A 25,968-nucleotide genomic window follows, 5' to 3' on the forward strand; every position below is an offset into this window, starting at 1 on the left:
TTTACCAAAAGTGAAAAAGAAAGACGTGGATCCATCGGCAGACAAGCAGAGGTGGATGCTAAATATACCTTAACAAACACATACAATTAGTTATCCTGAAGTACCTCACAAAAGTTTTTCATGAACATAGGAAAGTTAATCTTAAGGGACACTCTGTTCCCATTAGGCACCACTTTGAAAACCTCATTCACTTGTAAACATAAGATTTACTGATAGCAGGTTTTCTATACTCCTTTAATACCTGCTACACATCCTCATTAAACAAGTGTCTAAACAGAGTCAAAAACTGAATCATCCAGGCTGTTAGTTGTAGTAGTTCCAAAATGGGGTGCACCACTAACCTCGGAAACTGCATGAGCAAAACCAGAGCATGAAGTTGTCTGTGGTAATTGCATTTGGACAATGCTATTAGAAGGGAGATTCAAGACTGCCTGAGTCAACAGGGGGTCACCACAATGATTTCTGGCATTTCTTTCTGAACTTTTAGAAGTACTTTGTGAATCAGTGGAAGGGGTGGAAATGCATAAAGGAACATTCCCTACCCAAGGAAGCAAGAATGTGTCTGTCCTTTAAGCATGGCTGCAAGGATATCTAAAACAGAATTTCTCCAACTCTCTGTTTTGAAAGCAGGTGAACAGATCTATTTGAGGCATTTCACACATCTGAACTAGATCCTGGAACACAAATGCCTTGAACAGGCACTCATTCTGGTCTACCCAAGACCTGCTTAACCTGTCTGCCATGATGTTTTGCTCTGATGGAATGTATGATGCCTGAAGAGTAACAGAATGCTGTAAAGCCAGCTCCCAGGCCATCACTGCCAATCAGCATTGATGGTACGACCTTGCATCCACTTGTTTGTTGAGGTACCACATTACTATGGTGTCCATAACCACCAAAACAGGACCCGGTAGTGGTGAGGGACTTTCAAGGTGTGGATCACTGCCAACATTTCCTTAATACTGATGTGTTTCTACACAACCATGGGCTCCAAAGGGGCTTGCACTTGCACTCTCACTGACACTGCTAGCCAAGCAAATACACATGAATCTGTCTGGACCTGTTGTGGCAGTACAAGAGGGAAGAAGGGAAGTCCTGGACTGATAGCTGTGTTCTCCAACACTGCAACTCTTGTCGGATGAAAGGCAACACTGGTAACTGAGATTATAGGGAATGTACGTGCCAGGTCCAACAATTCCAGATATACCACTGAATTTTCCTCATGTGGAGATGGGTATCATGAGAATCATGGATGTCATAAGTCCTACAATGTTTAGGAATTGTCTCACAAAGGCAGAATTCTTCCCGGAGGATTCCTGAAACAGCATCTGCTAAGACAGGCCCTTGTGTTCAGGAAGAAAGGCCATTATTTTGGTGGAGTCAGTTAAGCACCCCAAAAAGACTTGTCTTTGCAAGGGGTCAGGCAAGACTTCAGAAGGTTCAATTTGAACCCTAGCTGAGAGAATAAGGTTGAGACCTTCTCTAGTGATTCCAAACACCTGGATGCAGACTTGCACAGATCAGCAAAGTTGTGCAAGTAAGGAAAGATGTGAATGCCAAGAGTCCAACAGTGAGCCACAATCGGATCGAGGCATTTGGTAAACACTCAATGTGCAGTGGATAGCCCAAAGGGCAATGCAGAGAACTGATAGTGCAAATGAGAAACAATAAATCTCAGATACTTCCTGAAGTGATAAACAATAGGAATATGGTAATACATATCCTTCAATTCCAGGGTCACTGTAAAGCAACAGTCCAGCAAAAGAGGAAGCACGGTCTGCAGGGTAAGCATTTTGAACATAGGGACCTTGACAAATGTATTTAGAAAGAAAATGTTCAACACAGGTCTTCACAACAGCTAGTTTTTGGGAACAAAGAAATGTCAGGAGTAAAAATCTTTCATCCTTTCTGAAGGAGGGACCGGTTCTTTGACCTCTGAGTTCAGCGTCCAGCATTTGCCAGAGTATAAGGGGAAATAAGTCTGATCCTAAGGTTGAGAGGGCACCCAAATTAACTGAGGAGGCATGTTCCTTTCACTGCTACTTGTAACCTCTGTCAACAATGTTGAGCATCCACCCTTTGAAAACTACTGATGCCAGGCTGCCTTGTTGAGACCTAACTTTTCAGATGAGGCAACCAGAGCAAGGCTTGAAAAAGATGGGTGCCGTGCCTTGACATAGTCATAGGTTGGAAGGGGGTTTATTCTTTTTCTGAAAGAAACACCTCATGTTATGTTTAATGAAGTTCTTGTCCTGGGATTTCCTTTTGCTGCCTTGGTTTTGTTTGGCTGCGACTTGTTTGTTGAGCCACAGAAAATTATCCTGCTTAATGGAGGGAAAATTGGCAATATGGAACATTTTAGGCAACCCCTGCATCAGTTTACCTCTATCATCTCAGTGTTTAAAGATCTGATTAGCTGCTGTCCCAAACACATGCACAATCAGAATCAAGTGGCGCATTCAGAATCTCATTTTTTAACTCATCAGATAAGTGTTAATTGTGCAACCAAGCATACTTCCTTATCACCACAGACATAACTGCATTTCTATAAGCAGTATCAGCCCCTTCCGAGATATTTTTTAAAGCATGTTTAGGCACTTGAGAACCACTGGTCATAATACTTTTGACAAAAACTTTTTTTTCTCAAAAGGTAATGATGCAGCAAGCTCATCTAAACTATACATTGACCTCAACACAAACTTCCACATAGAACACTTGTAGTTAAACACCTTAAAGTCTACAGTCCTAGACTGCACCTCCTGTTTTCTGCAGCTGTTCATCCTCAGGGGAATCTGACTGATTCTTCAATATCAAATTCAGAATCCTTTTCAAAATCAGGATCCCTGGACGGTTGAACAGAGGTGTGAGAACCATCATTACTCATAACCTGGGTATACACACCAAAATCAACAGCCTGAACAATGGCTCTAGACATAGCCACTAACTATGGTGTAAACAGCCTCTGACTGTGTTACCCTGTGACAAGGTGGGTCTTCTGTCTCTTTTTTGCATGCATTACACAAGGGGGAGAATTCATGGGGGAAGGCGTATCAACAGTAGTAACACATTATGCACCCCTGTCTTCCCCTGCACCTAAAAAGTTTGGTTTCCCATACCTGAAACAGGCAATGGTATAGCCACTGAGGCCATGTCTGACCCTTAGTACCACAACTGTGCTTGACACATCACCATACCAGGGGACATGGAGGCAAAACAGGTAAGTGATCTGATAGCCTGATTAAGGCTACTGTGTAATCAAAAGCCATAGGGTGAGTCATATTTCTTTTATTTTCTGTTTTTTAGGTGCACAATGGGCAGATCGGAGGGGGGGGGGGCACCACATCTCTGTTCCTCAAGTCAGGGGACAAAAAAATTAGACAAAATACTAGCCAGATCAATACTAAATACTGGTTGCACAGTCAGATGAGTGGCAAACTGACAAATACCACTATTCTCCCTATAAACAGCAATCTGAAGAATGTTTCTGTAGGGATACTATTCTGAACACTGCACTGAATAAAATGACAGTAGTTTCAGTAACACAGCTCCATGCACAAAAGTCCCCTAATTTTGTAAAAAAATAAAAAGGGCTGGTTTCAGTCCAAATGAATGTACACAGTCTAAAATATTATTACACAAGAAATAAATCATAAGCTGATGAAAAATTCCCTTAGAAATGTTTAACATACAAAATGGCACCAAAATTTTTATTTAAACGAAAAAAAAAAAATAAAATGGAGTAATGCTGCTCACTCACCTCAAATAATCGGGTCTATATTAAATCAGAGAACGTTTAAAATAGCAAACGCTGATTTATCGGCCCTTTAAAAACGAAAGCTTGAAATCCTGAAGACATGGAACAGCGATTTTTTTCCCAGGGAAAAAAATCCCTGGGCCGTTTTTGAGACTTTGCCATTTCCTCCATTGTGGTGCGATCTTGGAGTTGGTATATTTAAGTAGGGGGAGTGGGAGTGTGGGGAGGGGGGTGAAGCCTCCCACTTTATTTAGTGTTTTGAATTTTTTTTTTTTTTTTTGTGGAACAGTGATTTTTTTTCCCTGGGAAAAAAAATCGCTGTTCTGTGTCTTTGGGATTTCAAGCTTTCACTTTTAAAGGGTCGATAAATCAGCATTGGCTATTTTAAGCATTTGCTGATTTAATATAGACTCAAATAATCATAACCCCCCCCAAAAAAAACTGCAATATCAGCAAGTTTCCCTATCAAAATTTCCAGCTGAAGATTTTAATCAACAGCATAGACCTTACTGTGTTACTCAAAGAAAGAACAGAAGTATATACAACATTTCTAATCAGAAAAAATTAGAAGGTATGTACTTACCATAACTAGGCATCTGTGTTATCCATTTTCATTCTTCTTCAATATATGGGTTTGGATCCAACCCTTGGATCCCACTTAGCCGCATATTCAAACTTTAGATCCAGATCTCGAGCTCCTCCCTCGACACATAATGCCCTATTCCATCCCATTACCTCAGATCAGGTCTGTTGCAATATTTCCCTACGGTTAAACAGAGATAGGTATAGTTGACAGAAAAGGCAGGGCTCAAATGCAAAACTGTAGGTTTAAAATACATTCCAGTAAGTCTCTCCAGAAAAAAATGGATGGTGGATGGATGGGAGGGAAGTTCAGGAAGAATGAAAATGGAGAACACAGATGCCTAGTTATGGTGAGTACATAACTTATAAATCTGATGTCCTTTTCATTCTTCCTCAGCCTATGGGGCAGAGTCCCCAGCTATGCTGATCTTGGGTGGTCTTCATGGAAGGATATTTCTGAGTACCACCGAACAAAAGGTAGCTCTGTTTCTAGAGATAATACCTAATTTGTAATGAGTAACAAAGATATGAGCATTGGACCATGTAGCTGCAGCGCAAATGTCATCAGCAGATGTACTTGACCAAAAAGCAGATTCTGATATCCCTCTCACCAGGCTAGATAAGGAAAAGGTCACGGTCAGCTGTCAGTCAGGTGCCAGGTTATGCCATATCACACATGCACTCAAGACTCTCAACAACAGGTACTGTTATGACTCTGTCATTGTCCATGTTGGTGTGTACGATTTGAGACATACCTCTCTAGACTATATGAAGAGAGACATGACGGAGCTCTTAGACTATGTGTCTCAGGCAGGTATGTCCCTAGCCTTAAGCAGCATTTTACCTTCAACTTGGATGATGCCTCAATACAAACAGAAAATGACTGACTTCAATAATTGGCTTAGCTTCTGGTGTCATTCTAAGGGGATCCACTATCTGTCAGCCTGAGATGACATGATCAACACACCTCGATGCTTTGCCAGGGATGGTCTTCATCTGTCACCCCTGAGATTTCGGCTACTGGCTAAGGCTCTTGCCACCCCCATAGTGCCTTTTTTAGGCAGTGTCTCAAAAACAAAATTCTCAATGTAAAAACTCCATCTAAAGACAACCTTAAGGTTATGCTGCTAAACGCTAGGAGTCTCAACATGAACATTGCACTCACTGGAAGCTCTCCTCACCTTGGAAGATGCAGACATTTGTGCAGTCACGGAGACCTGGTTAAAGGCTGTGCAGAGCACTCCAGCCACACCAGGTTATACCTCCTTCCACACATTCAGACCTCAAACTGAATATGTGAAAACTAAAGGAGGCAGTGTATCAATATTCATTAAAGATAAATACACCTCCAGATTGGTTAAACAGTATGATTCCCTGGAGACACTTCAGGTGCAATTAACTGTTGGTAGGATACCTGTTCAAGCCATTGCAAGCTACAGGAGCCCATTCATGAATCAGGACACCCACTTTGCCTATTTGGACCTACTTGAGTCTATCAAGATACATCTGAACACCATGGTTTGGGCGAAGTTAACTATCCATCCATTGACTGGGTAAACTAGTTGTGCTCAGACTCACTTGCCCAAAGGTTCCTCAACTTCATTAACTCCAAAGCCCAGGACCTACTGGTTGACACCTTCACAAGGGGTGCCAGCATCCTGGATCTGATGCTTACCAATATGGCTGACCACTGTAGCACCCCCACTGTGAGGTCCACCCTGGTGAGATCTGACCACAAATCAGTCTCATTCAAAGTAACTATCACACCTGCCTAAGTAACTATCACACCTGCCTCCTCCACCTCCAAACAGCAACTAAACTAAAAAACTTTGCCAAAGCAGACTATAGCCTTTTATGGGATGTTATAAATAGCTTCACTGCACCTCCTCCCTCAGATGGAACTGGCAACTATACAAACTTAAGTAAAGTCAAAAACAGTAACTCAGCTATATCCACTCGTCAGGGGCAAACATCAACTGTAACATCCACTATGAAAGCAACTAAAGAAGTTGTATTCAACTATGCCAAGCTCTACACCAATGGTTTATACGAACACTTATATACCTGCACTGACTCGATCGTACATGATAGGACCAAAACAAGGAAGAGCAAAACTGCCTGGTGGGCAACTGTCATTAACAGGCTTTACAATAACAGAAAGAAATTGCTGTCTAAGAGTATGAGGGAGCGAGCCCTCCTAAACTGGAAACATTCTTCTCAGCTTTAACAAGCAAATAAGACTTTTTGTGAAGTCCACCAAAGTAAACTACGAGTCCATATTAGCTTCCTCAACAAAGGACAACCACAAGGCATTCTATAGTCACATCCATAACCTAAAAGGAAAGGCTCAGATCTGTGCCAAACTGGTAGTTAATAATAATACAACATATACTAAGCCTGTGGACATTACTAACCTGTTGGCCAACAGGTCCTGTGAAAACTTCACTCCCTTGTCCCTGCCACATATACCCCATGATATCCCTACCACTTGTCCTCTACCTTGTATCCTGATAACATCCCAGGCTGCGTCCCATATGGGCTCCAACATGAATTAGCAACACCACTGGGAACTCTTTTCACTCATAGTCTAAGCACTAGCTTCATATCACCTGAATGGAAAACAGCCACTGTTATTCTCTTGCACAAAAGTGGTGCTTCCACTGACCCCAGGAACTACAGACCTATTAACCTGACTAGCCCTATCTGCAAGGCCATGGAACAAATCATCATGGACCTTATAAACAAAGATATAGGTAATCTTCAAACACTTGACCCTACTCAGTTTGGATTTGTCAAAGGGAGATCATGCCTGTTAAACCTGGTGGACTTCTTTGAGACAGTCACCAAGGCCCTAGACAAAGGGAAACCTGTGCATACAGCATACCTGAATTTAGCCAATGCATATGACACTATCCCCCACTCAGGCATCAGTGGAGAAATTAAGTCAATAAGGAGAAATTAATCATAGGCACTAAACAGTCTATAATTGCAGAGTACCTTGCAAAGGTAAGAGAAAACAGCTCTTAAACTTTACAAAAAAGCACCTAAACAGGCATGTCCAAGGGTCAGCTTCCGGTGATTTCTCCTGTCCACCTGGTGAATCTGGGCATACTGGGGCAGTGCGGCAACTGCCTCATGTACACAGACAATCCTCTCCTCCTACCACCCAACACTACAACCTGCAAGAGATGCACTTACATAGCCAAACTGGAAGCTAACCTCTCTCCGGCCAAGATTGTGCTAGACAGTCAAGAGAAGAAGGTTAACACCTGCATTACACCTCAAGCAACTCACAGCCCTTCAAAACCCACACCATCAACACCCACACATAGCAACACTAAACCTACATATGCGGAGGCCCTTAACATTAACCTGCCCAAGCAACAAGGACCTCCGAAGTTGAAATGCAAAGAAACACCAGCCACAACCAAAGTGACACATAGCTCACAACACCAGTGTGCCACCCAACAACAGCCCCTAAGGAAAGACAATGTATCCAACACTTTAGTCATAGGTGACTCTATAGTCAGGCACACTGATGTCCCACTCACCAGGCTGAACAAGGAGAAAATTACAGTCAGATGCCTGTCAGGTGCCAGGATCCATCACATAACGCATGCACTCAAGTCACTCCACACCAAGTACAAATACGACTCTGTCATTGTCCATGCTGGAGTGAATGATTTGAGACATACCTCCCTGGACTACATGAAAAGAGACATGGAAGAGCTTTTGGATCATGTGACCCAGGCAGGTATGACCCTAGCCCTGAGTAGCATCCTGCCTTTGCCCAGAATGATACCACCCTATTCCTGTGTTGTTGTTTAAATTTGGAGGTTTTTGCAGTTGATCTGGGACACTCCCTCCAGTCCCATCTCTTTACCTCATTCTACCTAATAGACTCCTTCTGCATTGTTTTTAGTCATTTTTAATTTAATTGCATTTTTTAAACTGTTTGGTCTAACATTGCTACATACTCAAGTGTGCTAGCTTGCACTGCATTTGAATTGTTTTGACTGCTGTTTTAGCTACTTTTCTGTATAAATTAAAAAAAAAATACCTTTCCTGTAACTAGTGTAGTCCAGATTCAGATTTGCTGTATCCAGGACTGTATGTAAGCTTCTGAGCCCCCAAGCTTTCTGTGTTGGAGGGAAGCCTTCTAGCTTATCAGTGGGAGTAGTAAGCACTAGGTAACCTATCTACCACATAAGAAGTGGTTCTGGCCCAGAAATTGCAGTTATTGGCCATTTGGGCAGTTTTTCCATCTCTCTCAACTTTCTGATTTAAAAGCCCACATTTGCACTTGTTTCCCCCTTTCCTGTAACTAGTTTAGTCCAGATACAGATTCTTACTTTTAGCACTTGAATTTGCTTATTCGTGATAAGCGCTTGTTCAGAACTTGTAAGCACTAAATAACCTACTAATTACTACAGCACTCAACCTTCCTCATTACCTAGAGGAAAACAGTTTTGGTACTTACTTTCCTCACTTGCTTAGAGAAAAACAGCTCTTGTACTCACTTTCCTCACTTATCTAGAGGAAAATAGTTTTTTTATTCAGGCATCTCCAAGGGTCAGCTTCCAGTGTTCTCTCCTGTCTATCTGATGAATCTGGGCATCTTGGGGCAATGTAGAAATTGCCTCATGTACACAGACAACTCTCTCCTCCTACCACCCAACACTACAACCTGTGAGAGATGCACTTATCTAGCCAAACTGGAGGTAAAGCTCTCTCCAATCAAGAATGAACTTGACAGTCAAGAGGAGAAGGTAAACACTTGCACCACACCACACTCATCACATAGTCTCACTAAATCTACACCACCAAAATCCACACATAGAAACACAAAAACATTCGCGGAGGCTCTCAATAATAATCTGTTCAAGCAACAGAGACCTCCAAAGCAGAAATGCAAGCAACCTCCACCCCCTAACACAACCCAAATGACACAAAGCCCGCAGACTCAGTATGCCACTCAACCACAGCCAATAAGGCAAAACAACGTACCCAACACACTAGTCATAGGCAACTCTATAGTCAGGCACACTAATGTCCCACTCATCATGCTAAACAAGGAGAAGGTTACTGTCAGCTGCCTGTCGGGTGCCAGGATCAGCCACATAACCCATGCACTCAGGTCACTCCACAACAAGTACAAATATGACTCTGTCATTGTCCATGTTGGTGTGAACGGCCTGAGATGTACCTCCCTGGACTACATGAAAAGAGACATGGAAGAGCTCTCCGATCTTGTAGCCCAGGCAGGTATGACCCTAGCCCTGAGTAGCATTCTGCCATCACCCTGAATGATGCCGCAGTACAAGGACAAAATGATTGACTTCAACAATTGGCTAAGCTTCTGGTGCCATTCTAAAGGGATCCAGTATCTGTCTGCCTGGGATGACATGGTCGACAGACCACCATGCTTTGCCGGAGATGGCCTGCACCTGTCACCCTTGGGATTCCGGATATTGGCTAAGGTTCTTGCCGCTCCTATAGTCCCTTTTTTAGGCAAGGTTCAATTGACAATTTCACCACCGTAACAGGAACAGGCAAGCAAAAACTGAGGGTGATGCAACTCAACGCTAGAAGTCTAAATCTCAAAATGCACTCACTTGAGACACTCCTTAAAATGGAGAACATCGATATCTGTGCAGTGACTGAGACCTGGTTCAAGACTCCAGAGAGCACCCCTGCACTACCAGGCTATAACTCATGCCACACTTTTCGGCCATGTAACCTGGACCGGAACACCAAAGGTGGAGGTGTGTCCATATTCTTTAAGGATATCCACACTTCCAGGCTAGTTGCTCAGCATAATGCAGCCGAGGTTTATCCAAGTGCAAGTAACTCTGGGCAAAATTGCAATCCAAATTTTTGCTTGCTACAGATCACCCACCATGCCCCAAGATTCCCACTCCTCTTTTCTTGATGTACTGGAAAATATTAGGGTTCAACCAAACACCCTAATAATGGGCAATTTCAACTACCCCACCATTAACTGGGAAAACTACTCATGTACCAACTCCTTCGCTCAACGCTTTCTGGAATTCAGAAACTCCAATGGATCACCTTATCCACACCCCCAACAGGGGCAACAATATCCAAGATCTAGTCATTACCAATATGAGTGACTGGTGTTTCACACCTGAAGTCAACTCCTCATTGGTCTGATCCAACCATAAGCTAATTACCATAGATATCCACATCCTGCCTCCACCCCCCCATTAAGGAAACCATGGTAAAAAATTTCTGCAAAGCCAACTTCATGCTTCTTAAGACAGAAGTGGTGAACTTCATGACACCCATGCAGATGGACAATACAGTTATGACTACTGAATCCTACACAATTGCACTTTATAAGCACTTACATGAGTGCATGGATCGTGCTATCCTAAACAGAACCAATATGCTATCCTCCAAAAAAAGGAAGCCAATCTGGTGGTCCCCTGACATAAACAAACTGTACAACAGAAGGAAGAAACTCTTGCAAAAGAGAGTCAAATCCCACGAGTGGAGGAGCTCCCTGGTCAGCCTCAATAAGAAGCTGAGATCCCTGATAAAATCCTCCAAAGCTAGTTATGAAAACAAAATTGCCACTGATTCTAAAGACAACCACAAAGCATTCTATAGCTATGTCAAGAATCACAATGACAACACTCAGATCTGCTCTGAGTTACAGCACAATGGCACTAAATATACAGACCCAACCGATATTGCCAACATCCTAGCAGATAGGTTCAGTGCTAACTTTACCCCCCTCTCACCTCCTAAAGAGCCCATCTCTATACTGGAAGAATGCAAAGTTCCTGTAATCATGGCTGCACAGGTAAAAACCACACTCTCCAAAGCCAAGAACACAGCATCCATGGGACAAGACAACATCCCAGGCTGCGTTCTACATGAACTACAGAACAAACTGGCACCCCGCCTAAGTACCATGTTCAATCATAGCCTCACCTCAGGCTTTGTGCCTGCTGAATGGCGCACAGCAACGGTTATCCCACTCCACAAGTGGGGAGCCACCACGGACCCCGGGAACTACCATCCCATTAGCCTGACAAGCCTGCTCTGCAAGGCCATGGAACGTATCATCATGGAATTTATAAACAAAGACATTGGTAATCTCCAAACTCTGGATCCCACCCAGTTCGGGTTTGTAAAAGGCAGATGATGTCTCCTAAACCTGATAGACTTCTTTGAAGCAGTCACCAAAGCCGTAGACAAGGGTAAGGTGGTTCACACAGCCTATCTAGATCTTGCCAAGGCTTTCGACACCATCCCCCATTCTGGAATTATAGATAAACTCACTAAACTAAACTAGGTATAAATCCCTATGTCACAAGATGGGTTGCAAACTGCCTCACTGACAGAACCCACACTGTGAAAGTAGAAGACTCCAAATCTGACTTCAGACCAGTGACAAGTGGAGTACCACAGGGTTCAGTCCTGGGTCCTCTCCTGTTTGGTATCTACTTCTCTGAAGTACAGGCTAACACAGAAGGTGTTTGGCTAACGAAGTTCACAGATGACTGCAAACTAGGAGCCATAATCGAAACTCCTAACGATGTGGACATCCTACAAAAGGGCCTTGCTGAGACAGATGCCTGGTGTCAGAGCCATGGCCTCAAGCTCAATGCTAAAAACTGCATTGTCATCCCCTTTGTTAAAAACTCTGTACCCATGAACTACAAAATAGGCAGTAGTAAACTTAACACCAAAAGTGTGATAAGAGACCTTGGGACACAGGCGGACAGTAGGCTCTCCTTTGATAATCACATTGCCACAGTAGTCAGGAAATCCTTCTATGTGGCACACCTCATCGCAAAAGGTTTCTTATTCAGAAAAAAAGAGGTAATTGTTCCCTTCTACTCATCACTCATTAGACCCATTATAGAGTACAATGCCCCTTTTGGTATGTACCTCACAAGACATCTACAACAACTGGAAAGGCCGCAGAAATACCTCACAAAGAGGATTACTGGCCTCAAACAGATGCCCTATGCAGACCATCTCAAAAAACTCCAGCTTTACTCCGTCGCATATCGCCTACTCAGAGGTGATATCTGCCTAACATACAAAGCTATGTCAAACCCAGAGCTGTTGGACATGCTCCACTTAAAGAAATCCCAATCCCTCCGAGCTATGCTCTAGGGACCTAAACCTTGTCACCACAATAAACAGAACATGCATGAGGGATAGATTCCTGTCCCAGAGACTTCCCATACTCCGGAATAAACTACCTATCTATATCAAACAAAGCTCCTCATTAGCACTCTTCAAGAAAAATCTTGATGATTGGATGGGAAATAGGAAATTCACCCCGGGGATCATCTCTGTGGCTCTGCTCGACAGTGGCACAGGAAAATAATTTTCTTGGGTGGCAAAAGCCAGGGTACCTTTTTGGCTGGGCTTGTATAGGCCCCAGGCCCGATAGCCTAGTACCTACCTATGAACCTATGAACCACAGTATAAGGACAAAATGATTGACTTCAACAATTGGCTAAGCTTCTGGTGTCATTCAAAGGGGATCCAGTATTTGTCTACCTGGGAAGACATGATCGACAAACAACGATGCTTTGCCAGAGATGGTCTGCACCTCTCACCCCTGGGATTCAGGTTACTGGCTAAAGCTCTTGCCACCCCTAAAGTGCCTTTTTTAGGCAAGGTTCAAAGGATAAAACCACCACCGTAACAGATACAAGCATGCAAAATCTGAAGGTAATGCTACTCAATGCTAGAAGTCTAAACCTCAAAATGTACTCTCTCGAGGCACTCCTAAAAATGGAGAACATCGATATCTGTGCAGTAACTGAGACCTGGTTCAAGGCTCCAGAGAGCACCCCTGCAATAACAGGTTACAATTCTTACCACACTTTTCGGCCACAAAACCAAGACCGAAACACTAAAGGTGGAGGAGTGTATGCACATTCACCAAGGATATTCACACCTCCAGGCTAGTTGCTCAACACAATGCATCTGAAATTCTCCAGGTGCAACTAACACTAGACTAGGTAAGACTGCAATCCAAATTGTAGCTTGCTACAGATCCCCCACCATGCCCCACGATTCTCACTACATCTTTCTAAATGTACTGGAAAATATTAAGATACAACCAAACACCCTAATACTGGGTGATTTCAACTACCCTGCCATTAATTGGGAAAACTACTCGGGTACCAACTCCTTTTCCCAACGGTTCTTGGAATTCATAAATTCCAATGCCCTGGATCAACTAATCCATTGTCCAACCAGGGGAGCCAATATCCTAGACCTGGTCATTACCAACATGGGAGATAGATGCTCCACACCAGTGGTCAACCCCTCATTGGTCAGGTCTGACCATAAGCAAATCACCTTTGACATCCACATCCCACCCCCACCCCCCAAGTAAGGAAACCTCCTTAAAAAACTTCTCCAAAGTCAACTTCATGCTACTGAAGTCAGAAGTGACAAACTTCACAACACCCACGCAGACGGGATCTGGAAGTTCGACTGCAGAATCCTACACTAAGGCACTGTACGAGCACATCCACTCATGCATGAATCGTGTCATCCCAAATAGAACCAAGATACTCTTCTCCAAAAAAGGAAGCCAATCTGGTGGTCCCCTGCTATAAACAAACTATACAACAGAAGGAAGAAACTGTTGCAGAAAAGAGGAAAATCCCAGGATGCAAAAAACTCTCTCACCAGCCTCAGTAAGAAGCTGAGATCCCTCATAAAATCCTCAAAAGCTAGTTACGAAAATAAAATTGCCAAGAATTCCAAAGACAACTACAAGGCATTCTATAGTCATGTCAAGAATCTAAATGGCAATGCTCAGATCTGCTCTGAGCTTCAACAGAATGGCATTAAATATACTGATCCCAAGGACATTGCCAATATCCTGGCAGATCGATTTAGTGCCAGCGTCACCCCCCTCTCACCCCCTAAAGGGCCCATCTCAATACCAAAAGATTGCCAAATTTCGATAATCACAGCCACATAGGTAGAAACCGCACTCTCCAAAGCTAAGAATACAGCATCCATGGGACCAGATGACATCCCAGGCTGTGTACTACATGAACTACAAAATGAACTGGCACTTCACCTAAGTGTCATGTTTAATCATAGCCTCACCTCAGGCTTCGTGCCCACTGAGTGGTGCACAGCAACAGTTATCCCACTCCACAAGGGAAGATCCGCCTTGGATCCCGGGAACTACCATCCCATCAGTCTGACAAGCCTGATCTGCAAAGGCATGGAACGCATTATCATGGAACTTATAAACAAAGACATTGGCAACCTTCAAACACTGGACCCCACCCAGTTTGGGTTTGTGAAGGGCCAATCTTGTCTCCTGAATCTGAATGACTTCTCCGAATCAGTCTCTAGAGCTGTGGACGAGGGTAAGGTGGTCCACACAGCCTATCTGGACCTCACCAAGGCCTTCAACACCATCCCCCACTTTGGAATCATAGATAAACTTACTAAGCTGGACATAAATCCCTATGTCACTCAATGGGTTGCCAACTGGCTTACTGACAGAACCCAGACTGTAAAAGTAGCCGACTCCAAATCCACCTCCAGACAAGTGGAGTACCTCAGGGTCCAGTCCTGGGACCACTCTTGTTTGGCATCTACTTCTCTTATGTACAGGCCAACACTAAGGGACTCTGGCCAGCAAAATCTGCAGATGACTGCAAACTGGGAGCCATTACTGAATCCCCAAATGATGTGGATATTCTACAAAAAGGCCTTACAGAAACAGTCCCTAGCATGCAGGAGGAGATGCTTGGAGGGGGTGGTGAGGAGCCAGTTGTCTAGATGTGGAAAAGTACAGTTTTGTACCTACCATAAATGTAGATGTTCGAGTGTATACACTGCTGCAGTCATTACACTTGGGTTATCCTGCCGTCAGGCGGTTCCCCAGTCGGTCTGAGTTCCAAAGTCTTGGTCCAGCGTCGGTTGCTGTCGCCTCCTCCCTGACGTCAGTGCGACAGGGGTATACAAGTTGCAGCCTACGCCATTTTCTTCAGTTTTTCTTGCCCCAGATGTCAGGTGCCTCTAAATAGGTAGGCAATTCCAACTGCTAATAAAACATACATAAGAAAAGCAAAAAACAACTTACAGCTACCAGCAAATACTCCCCATAGGTAGCAAGGGTAGAAGACATAGGTACGTACCAGCCAGTAAGAGGGGAAGGAGGGAAGGTAACCTGGACTGCAACAGTGTATACACTCGAACATCTACATTTATGGTAGGTACAAAACTGTACTATGTTCATCGTGTTACACTGCTGCAGTCATTACACTTGGGTAGAATCCCAAAGCTGATGGAGGGTGGCTGGTTCTGTAAGTCATTAGGGGTGGCTATAAGGCCCTGGAGCACTGCAGTGGCGAAGCCAGCTCTGGATTTAGAGTAGAGAGGCAGATGGTAATGCTTGGTGAAGGTATGTACAGAACTCCAAGTTGCTGCTTCCAAAATATCCTTGGTAGGTACTCCCCTGAGGTAGCAGTTGAAGTGGCTGTTGCCCTGGTGGAGTGAGATCTAATGCTGCTAGGTACAGGTTTTCCATGGTATGTGTAGCAGAAACGTATACAATGTCCTATCTATTTTGAAATAGTCTGTTTTGAAATGGCGTTTCCCTGTGCTCCTGCAGCATATGCTACCAACAATTGCTCAGATTTTCTGAAAGCTTTGGTTTTGTCCAAGTAGAAGCGTAACTGCCTGTTAATGTCCAAAGAGTGCAGTAGTCTCTCCCCTTTATTCTGTGGTTTCAGATAAAAAGTTGGCCGGTGAATAGTTTGGTTTAGAGCCACACTGGATACCACCTTTGGCATAAACATAGGGTTAGTTCTTAAAGACACCCTGTCCTGGTGGAAAATGAGGAAAGGTTCCACTGCCATTAATGCCTGTAATTCTGAAACTCTTCGTGCTGATGTTATTGCCAGGAGCAGAGCAGTTTTTCAAGAGATATATTTTAATTCTGCTGTGTTAGCTGGCTTAAAAGGAGATAAAGTTAGTTTTTCCAAAACAAAGTTGAGGTCCCAAGTTGGAGTAGGTGCTCTACGGGGCGGTCTTATGTTTTTAGCCCCTCTGAGGTACTGTTTTAACAGAGGATTAGAAAAAATTGGTGGATCCGTGTTGTAATGAGCAGAGATGGCAGAGGCGTGGATCTTGATGGATGAAAAGGAGAGGCCTTTGTCCAGCATCTCAGTTAAGTATTGTAGTATCTGAGGAATGTTTGGGACAAGAGGGTCAAGGCTGTGAGCTTGGTGTCCAGGCACAGAATCTCTTCCATTTATCCGAATAGGATTTCCTGGTACTAGGCCGTCTGGCCTCCAGAATGACATCCATAACAGCTTTGGAGAGAGGCATTGCTTGCTTGACTAAGGAATCTTCCATGCAGCTAGGTTTAAGGTCTTTAGCTGGCTGTGTAGTATTTGATTGTTGTGCTGAGTTAGCAGATGTGGGATTTGAGGCAAAATCCAGGGTGGTTCTTGTGCTATGCTCCTTAAGATTGGGTACCAGTGCTGGCGTGGCCAGTCTGGTGCAATCAGAATCATCTTTGGCTCTTCTTGCCTGGCTTTTATGAGAACCTTTAGCAGGAGAGGTAGTGGTGGGAAAGCGTATACTTGTAGGTTCTCCCAGCTGAATGAGAAGGCATCCACTTTCCATGCTTGTGAATGGTAACTTCTTGTGCAGAATTTGTGTAGCTGGCAGTTTATTGGGGATGCAAACGGATCTATGTCCGGGCTCCACCATTTCTGTGTTATCATTCTGAATATTTGTGGATTCAATTCCCATTCGTGGGGATCCATGATGATTCTGCTTAAGTCGTCTGCCAGTGTGTTTTTCTCTCCTGGCAGGAATTGTGCTTGCAGATGAACTTGAAGGTTTATAGCTGTGTTCCACAAGGTCATGGCTTGTCTGCATAGGGGGTAGGAGTGAGTGCCCCCTTGCTTGTTTATGTACCACATAACTGTGGTGTTGTCTGTCTTTAGCAGTAGTTGTCCTGGATGCAGCAGGTCCTTGAAAGCTATAAGGGCATTTTGTACAGCTAGCATCTCTTTTTGATTGATGTGAAGATGCCTTTGTTCTGCGGGCCACGTGCCCTGAATACATTTGCCTGCCATGTGTGTTCCCCAGGCGTAATCTGATGCATCTGTTGTCACTGTTTGCCTGGCTGTCGGTTGTGTAAAAGGCTGTCCCTTGTTGAGGTGACAAGTCTGAGCCCACCATTGAAACTCATGTTGAAGGCAAGGGATTAGTGGTATAACTGTTTCCAAACTTTGACAGCATTGAGACCATACATTCTTTAGGTACCACTGTAGTTTCCTCATATGCAGTCTGGCATATGGAATTAGTAGTATGCAGGATGCCATGTAACCCAAGGCCTGCAAAATTTTTCTTGCAGGGAGTTGGGTCTTTGTTGCCATCAATTGAAAGTATTGCGTCAGTTATCCTTGCTTGTCTGGCGTGAGATAAGCCATCTGGGGCCGTTGTGTTCAAGCTGGCACCCAGGAATATAATCTCTTGTGAGGGCACTAGTTTTGATTTCTTTTTGTTTACTGTGTACCCCAGGCAACTTAATAACTTTTTTACAAACGCCAGATGCTTTAGAAAAATGTCCTTGCTCTCTGCTTGAATCAGGGAGTTGTCCAGGTACGGATACATTTGAATACCTTTCTGTCGGCAAAATGCAATTACTGGTGCCAGGCACTTTATGAAGACCCTGGGTGCAGTAGTTAAGCCAAAGGGCAGTGCAGAGAATTGGTAGTGCATTGAACCAGCTATGAATCTGAGGTATCTTCTGCAGTTTTGTCTGATAGGGACATGTAGGTATGCCTCCTTGAGGTCCAAAATCACGAGCCAAGCTTTCTTGCCCAGCATGGGAAGAAGCTGCTGTAGTGTCAACATTTTGAATTTCGGAACATCCAGGTAAGTGTTTAGAGATGAAAGATCCAGAATGGGCCTCCAGGCTTTGTCCATTCTGGGTACCAGAAAGAGCCTTTAGTAAAATCCTTGTCCTTGCTCCTGTGATGGTACCTTTTGAATAGCTCTCATATCCATGAGTGCTGTAATTTGTTTTTGAGCCTCTGCCCATTGATTTGGTGGCAGACTTGGCATTCCATTTAACCTTGGCAGAGTGTGAAAGTGGAACCTGTAACCTTGAAATACAATGTTGAGAATCCATTTGTCTTTGGTGATCATTTGCCAATTGTGGTAGAAGAGTGCCAGTTTTCCTCCCAAGGGGGCTGCCAAGAGGGATTTGTTTGGCAGCTTTAGTGGGAAGTCATTGGAGCTGCTTTTTATATGGTTGGGGCCTGTCTTCCCCTTCTTTCTGGCCTGATGCAACCCATTGTCAAGGCCTATAAGGACCTTGTGTTTGACCTCTACCTCTTGGACCTCTGTATCTTCCCCTTTGAGGTCTGTCTGTAATTGGAAAGGAGCAATTCTTAGTTGGCCAGTTTCTTCTAAATCTAGGAGGCTGAACCTGTAAGAAATCCTTCACCGTTTGCATAGATTTTGCCTTATCCTCCATTTTCTTTAATACCTCTTCTGCCTTAACTCCAAATAACACATCCTGCTGCAATGGTGCATCCAATAATTTTGCTTTAACATGATCTGATAACGTATGTTCTTTTAACCAAGCACGTCTTCTAATGACAGAGCCTGTAACTGCTGCTCTGCAGGAGGCCTCTAGAGAATCAAAACCACAATGCAAAGTATGCTTTCCCACTTGTTCAGCTGCATGCAATAAATCCTGCATTTCTTTAAAATTAGGAGGATCTGATTCTGGAAGCATTTTTTGTTTTAACTGAGACAGTAAAAATTGCTGATATTTTAGCATGTGAAACTGGCAGTTTAAGGCTCTCATTGCTAAAGTTGCAGACGTATATACTTTCTTTCCCCATCTGTCTAATGTTCTGGAATCTCTGTCAAAGGGAACTGGATTTTTTGGCTGATGAGGCCTTAACTCCTTTGGGTCCCTGAGAAATAGTTTCAGGGTCAGCTATAGAGCTTTTATACAGAAATTTATGTGAGTCAGGGACTCTGTAGTATCTGTCAGGTTTAACAGGGGCTGGAGGTAAGGAATCAGATGGATTCAGTATACACATCATCCATAATATCTAACACTGGTGGAATAGCAAGGGGTCTGTGTTGAGGTAATAAAAGGAAGTCTCTGAGCCTTTTCTTGGATTATGAGTAATCCTGGCCTTCCCAGTGGAAATGCTCCCTCATGGTATGTAGGGTTTCCCCAAAGGAGTAGTCCTCAGGCGGTAAGGCTGATGGAATTGATTCCTCAGCATCAGAATCCTCATAAAGGGGTAAAGAGTATCCTAGGTCTGAGGATGAATCAGAAGAGATGGACACCTGTTCGTATGAGTCATAGTCTGCATCCTGTCTAGGCCTTTTATCAGGAGGGGGATGGGACCCCCTGATCAGAGTGATTAGGTCTTCGGCCATTTTGAGCATTTGTTTCTTAGGCATGGAGGCCTGCCCTGGAAAGTGCTGTATTTGTTTCTTTAATTTTAAAGGAGGCTTAGACTTAGCTGAGGGTTTAATGCTTAACTGAGTAGGTCGGAAGACACCCTCTGAAGCTGTGGGTTGCTCAGCTACTCCGGATCCCTCTGAAAGGTTAGTCTCGGTAGGCTGAATAACTTGTGCGCCCGAAGGCTCAGCCATCTCCATGTGGGAGTCAGAGGCTGCCTGTAGTTCTACAGAAGCAGTCATCAGGGGCTGTGAAGGCGCCTCGCTGAAAACCGGAGAACTGGCAAGTGGCCTAGAAAAGGCTTCATCGTCAGTTTTGGGCCTCAGATGCCTATCCTTGTCTTTGCGCTTTTTGTGTATTCCGGTTGTAGGAAGTTCCGACGGCATGGTATAATTGAATTTTCTACCAAAATAATGTCGGGCAAAATCAAACCGATGTTTAATAGTGCGCTTGTTAAACCTAGCACAAAACCGACAACCAGTGACGTCGTGGTCTGGGCCTAGGCATGGGATACAATAGGAATGGAAATCCTTATGAGGTATTTGCTTCCCACAAGAAATACAGTTATTAACTTTTACTGACATCGGTCTGAGGCAAGAAAAAGTTTCCCCAACTGGGTACTTAGCTTTGCAGAAGACTTCGACTCTGGATTCAGAATGAAAATCTCAGGAGACGGCCGACCGGCACTTGCGAACTGCTTTTGCTTCAGGCACCGTGCAGCAAGAAAGACTGACGAAAATGGCGTCGGCTGCATCTTCTATACCCCTGTCACACTGACGTCAGGGAGGAGGTGACAGCAACCGACGCCGGACCAAGACTTTGGAACTCAGGCCGACTGGGGAACCGCCTGACGGCAGGATAACCCAAGTGTAATGACTGCAGCAGTGTAACACAATGAACATCACTCAGAATCCTTTTAGTCTCAAGCAAGCTGCCACCACTGTCATGCATTTGGTAAAACCCTGGGGGTTGTGGTAAGTCCAAAGGATAAGGCTCTGAATTAGTAAAGACTGTCTCCAAGCCAAAAGTGCAAATGTCTTCTGGATGCTGAAGATCTATTGAGCACATCCAAACATCCTTACGAAGAAAGGGTAGGATGGACTGTACTGTGACCATTCAATACTTTGATTTAATCTTGTACTGATTCAAATTGCTTAGATCCAAAATGGGTCTGACATCCCCTGTTTTCTTTGGCACTAAAAAGAAGTGTGAATAAGTTACAAATCCTATTTGGTCTGATGGGACCTTTTGGATGACTCTTTTTTTTCTAGCAGTTTTGGATTTCTTGTACTACTGTCTTGCTTTGACTGGGTGAAATGTTGGGAAGCTTCTTCCTTTTGGAGGATGGCAGAAGGAAAAACTGTATGTAATAACCTCTGAATATTATTCTTAGCACCCATGAATCTTGTGTTATACTTGCCTAGGAGTCTGGGTGCAAGAATATTCAACCCCTGACTGTTTCCAGAGTTGAACAGTCAAGCAGCACTTCAGCAGTGCTGAAAGGGCCTGTCTGGAAAGTAATCCCTGAAGCCCTGATTTTGTGGGCCTCCTCTGCCTCTAGGGGGATGTCTTCCATTAGAATTTCCTCCTCTGCCTCTGGAGGAATTATCACCATGCGGATCTTGGAAAGGTCCCTGAGATCTTCAGAACCACATCTTCTTAGCACCTCCTGATTCCTAGAAAAGATTTGTTGAGGCATAGAAAACTTGATTCCCATGTCAGAGTCTTTCCTTCTTGTTCGCTGTGGGTAAGGGTCTCTTACTGATGGCCCAAACAAGGAAGTGCCATCAAACAGTAAGAGGATAAAAAGTGAAAAAGTCCTAACATCCTGCAATAAAACTAGGAGGGAGGATAGATAATTTAAGCTAAGGTAAGTTATAACTATATCAAAAATACTTAACTCACAAAAATATCTTTAATAATGCTTGAGAGAGGAACTTGCGTCTGTTCGGGATGGTGGCAAATGAGATCTGAGGTAATGGGGATGGAATAGAGTATTATGGTTAGAGGGAGGAGCTCAAGAGCTGGATCCAAAGTCTGGAATATGCAGCCAAGTTCTATCTGTAGGTCAGATCCAAACTCATACGTTGAGGATGAATGAAAAGGACAATATTGGATCAGCAGAATGCGTTATCCAAGCACTGACAGAAAAAAGCATAGTGAGGAAATAAAAAAAAAAAAAATTTGGATTGTATCTGAGCATTCCAACTGAAAGATCCAGAGTACCCATCAGTCTTTTCAGAAATCCTTTTCTCACTGTGTCACTAGAAAACTGAAAGGCCAGTCTCTGGGTCTGAAAGGCAGTCTCTGTGCTCTTAGATGATTGGTCCATCACATCTACAAACAGGCAAGGGGAAGAGCTCTGAACTTTGGTATACTGCCAGAGATAGGGTAGCAGGGCACTACTACTCATATACCAGTAGAGCAGTGTGTTTGCCGAACATGGTCTGTTCTTCAGTCTCCTAAGATCTCCATTAGGAAAGGGGGTAAGCCCACATCCTGCCCTTCTATGAGGACCTACTGTTAATCTGTCTTAACTGAGATGACAGTAAGCAAAAGAAATCAAATGTTTAGTATCAGGAAATCAGCACACACCAAGGAGGAAAAGACACCATGACTGGAAATATCACTAGCTGAATTCCTAATGCCCTACCCCCTCATGCTTTATGTAAGAGAAAAAAAAAGTCTGTTCTTCAATCTGGCATTCCTGAAGAGGAGTGCCAGGTTACTACCTCCTCCTCATCTGCTCCTTACAAGAGCATAAAATTCAAAACAAACAAAAAAAGGATCTGCCTAATGCACCCCTGACACCTTGCACCCAAGAAGTCTGCCCCTTCTCCCCACCCTTGATACAGTCCTGTATACTCCTTAGATTTTATGTTTTAGAATGCATCTAACTGGTTTATTTACATAGCATAATCTATAAAGACTTCAGAAGTTTTTTTTTTAAATATTGTACAGCTGGAGCCATCTCAATAATACCGTTTGTTTTCTTTTATTACTTGCTGTTTCTGCACTGTACTCCCAAAGCCAGTATTTTAGTGTGTACCGATGTTTAAGTCATAGATTAGTGTAAACACATTTTATTTTGAAAAAAAAAAAACAAGCATTTTAAAGAACAAATGTTGTCCCAGAATAAGTTTTACTAGTACAGGTCACTATAGCAGGCTCAACATATTTTGACAAAAGCACATTTTTGGGTAACTCAGCAGTCAATGGTGTTGATTGAGGTCAGAAAAGTAAAACATCTGTATAAATTTACAAAACCAAGATAAAATGTGACAAAGTCGTTTTATGCAGAGAATAGTAAACATTATACACAGCCTTTTTGAGAGGAAGGTGTTTCCAAAAAATTAAGGGGAAATCTAAGAGATCATGATGCAAGTAAAATGCAGTTCATATTATACTGGCATACAGACTTTCAATTATTTACTGTTATGTATGCATAAAGTAGGGAAATCATCTTAGGTTAAACTTCAGACATTGGACAGATGGCCTTTATTTGTTTTCACATTTCATATCATGTATTACATGTTTGTTTTGTAAAATCCAGTCACTTTTGATGCCTTTTCAGATCAGTCACCATAGTGTTCCTTACCTGTGTTAAAGAAATGTATTACGTTTTCAAGCTGTCTCAGACCCATACATGTATATTAAACCAGTCCGCTCTGACCAAAAAATGAGACATAACTCCAACAGAACAATTTAGAAGATATGGCTATCTGCTAATACTGTATGTACAGTAATAGCAAATATAAACATCAGACTGGAGTAACTTGTTAGTGATGACTTCATTAACTGCTTACTATACTGCCTAAATGTGCCTTTTAAGGCTAACTGTTTTTTTTCCTCATACAGTTTTGATGGTAACTTATGCACTTCAAGAAAAATGCATCCTACAGTTAAAATGCCATCATTTTCATGCATTGCACCCTCAGCTTTCTAAAACACCATGGTCTATCACATAGTAAAAAATATTTGTACTCTACCTTTTGTTATTTCAATGCTGGGTGGTGGTACACAGTGTCCTGCATGACTAACGGCCCACACTGGGTACAGCTGGTTTAATGCCTTATAGAGTTTGTGCATGAATGTCCTATAGAAGTTGACTATTCCTGGGTTACCTGTTAAAATACAATCAGCACAGCTTAGGTTAATAGCTAAAGCGTTATTTCATTTCACTTTATTTTTGTAGATAAAAGTGATGACCTGGAATGGTACAGGACTGCAGCTGCTTTCCAGTTACAATCCAATACAAACGGTTTACGTGATAAAAAACACAATAAAACTACAGTGAACTCAGCGGAACATTTTTATAAATGATACACTAATCATCTATAGATGCATACATTGTTATGTTTATTCTTCAAGTAAGGATAAAAGAGACAGGAAACATTTGTCAGTTGTGTACTGCTCTGAGATATATGTTCAACTCTAAGCACAAAAGGCAGGATAAACAAAATATACACTCTACCTTTATGTATTTATTTTTGTAATTTATAAATTCCAAGCATTTTCTATAAGATATTAATTGCAACACATCATTTACATACACCAAATTTACTCTGCTAAATGGAAAGCTGTTTCATAATTCACTAAACTATCAAATAGAGCAAGTTTCAGAAATTAATAGATACACTCTTACTGGGTCCGGTGTTCTGTGGAGAAGGTCCACTTAAGTGACCCATGTGGTTGGGTTTATCTTCCCCACAAGTAAGATTTAGCAATTTTTTTCTGGAAGCTGCCACATTCACTGTTGCACGTGTGCCTAGGGTGGGGCAAGTTGTGATGCCACACATCAAAGTGTGCTCTTCTCCCACACCTGTCAGTCTGGCCCTTCATCACTGGTAAAAACCCTCTTGCAAACCAAGTATAACAATGCAGATGTGGCATGTACATTGCTAATAAGTGATACTCAGGTATATACTTGGCTATCTTACAGGGATTCCAATACCTTATCCCAGTTAGAGGTACCAACTACCCAGAAGAAGGAGGGCAGCATTCCTGATGCATCAAGGAGCTTCAACATCATAAACAAACAGATAAAACAACAACATACCTAACTTTAAGGACACTTCTTGATGAGACCTATGGTTAGGCTGACTACCAAGCAGTAAAACTGTCAGTAAGAGAATCAAACTAGCACCATCAAGGATGCTGAGTTCTGAGGAACACTAAGGCAAGAGGTCTGTCACTAAGACCTCAATAATGAAGGGTATCTGGGACAGGAGCATCACTGGACCTCTAAGGTGCAGTGACCGAGGTTGGCAAGGGAAGACCAAGCAAGCACTAGAGGCAGCTAACCTTAGGGCAGCAAAAGAAACTCCAGCTTGGCCAGTGAGTAAAGGGTCATACGCCTTTGATGGACCAATCCCTCCCAAAATGGGGTGAAGGGCGTTACCCTCACTCCAATAACGTATGGTGCAGAGTACATGCCTAAATCAAAACTAGCCTCCTCTGCAGGAGAAAACCTCCTGAAGAAGCAATGTTCTTAGGAGCAAGAAGCCTCCTCCTTTCCATTACTTCCATTTCCTGAACTGCCACTAAGGAGGATGGCTTGACCAGGGAGTGGGGCAACATTCTCAAAAGAAGTAAGGAGAGGACAGACAGGAGGTCACAAAGGGTAGAAAGGGAAAAGATACCATGACTGGAATCATCTCTAGTTGAATTCCTGCATCAAAGGCCCAGAGCTTTGTCACTAAATCATATTTCATTCAAACCAAAATTTCAAGACCACTAGAAGGGAAAATCTCCATTAGCAGAAGGGGTACCAACCAGTCAGCTGTAAGTCACATCCTGCCCTTCCATGAAGACCTGCTCTTAGTCCCTCTTAAGTGAGATGAGAACAAACAGAAGACATCTGGAACCCAAAATACACAGAGCCATATGGCTGAGAAAGTGCTAGTACTGTTCATTCCTATGGAGAACTGCTCTTTCTGCCAGATCCCAAACAAGTTTGTCAAGACTAGATCACCAGAATCCGGGCCAGGAGGCAAAAAAGTAGCCAAGCTATCTTCCATAAAGAAAGGAACTGCTTGAACGTGCCCCAAAGGGGTGTCACAAACCACCAAGGACAAGTGAAATCCACCTCACACAGTGCAAGAGACTGGGAGTAAACAGTTATGTCACTATAAAAGCAAAGGTTTAGAAC

The 25,968-nt window shown here is 43.2% G+C and overlaps 1 protein-coding gene across 1 annotated transcript in view; it reads right to left on the reverse strand.

Moving 5' to 3' along the window:
- The window catches only part of LDAH (lipid droplet associated hydrolase), a 1,619,373-nt gene that overhangs the window by 1,117,066 nt on the left and 476,339 nt on the right, over positions 1–25,968 (reverse strand). The window contains exon 4 of the mRNA XM_044062623.1: positions 23,807–23,941. Coding sequence (XP_043918558.1) covers positions 23,807–23,941 — 135 coding nt within the window. The remainder of the gene's footprint in view (positions 1–23,806; positions 23,942–25,968) is intronic.

The sequence above is a fragment of the Protopterus annectens genome, chromosome 2.part1, assembly GCF_019279795.1.
Source record: "Protopterus annectens isolate FY-2018-M chromosome 2.part1, PAN1.0, whole genome shotgun sequence".
Lineage (NCBI taxonomy): Eukaryota > Metazoa > Chordata > Ceratodontiformes > Protopteridae > Protopterus > Protopterus annectens.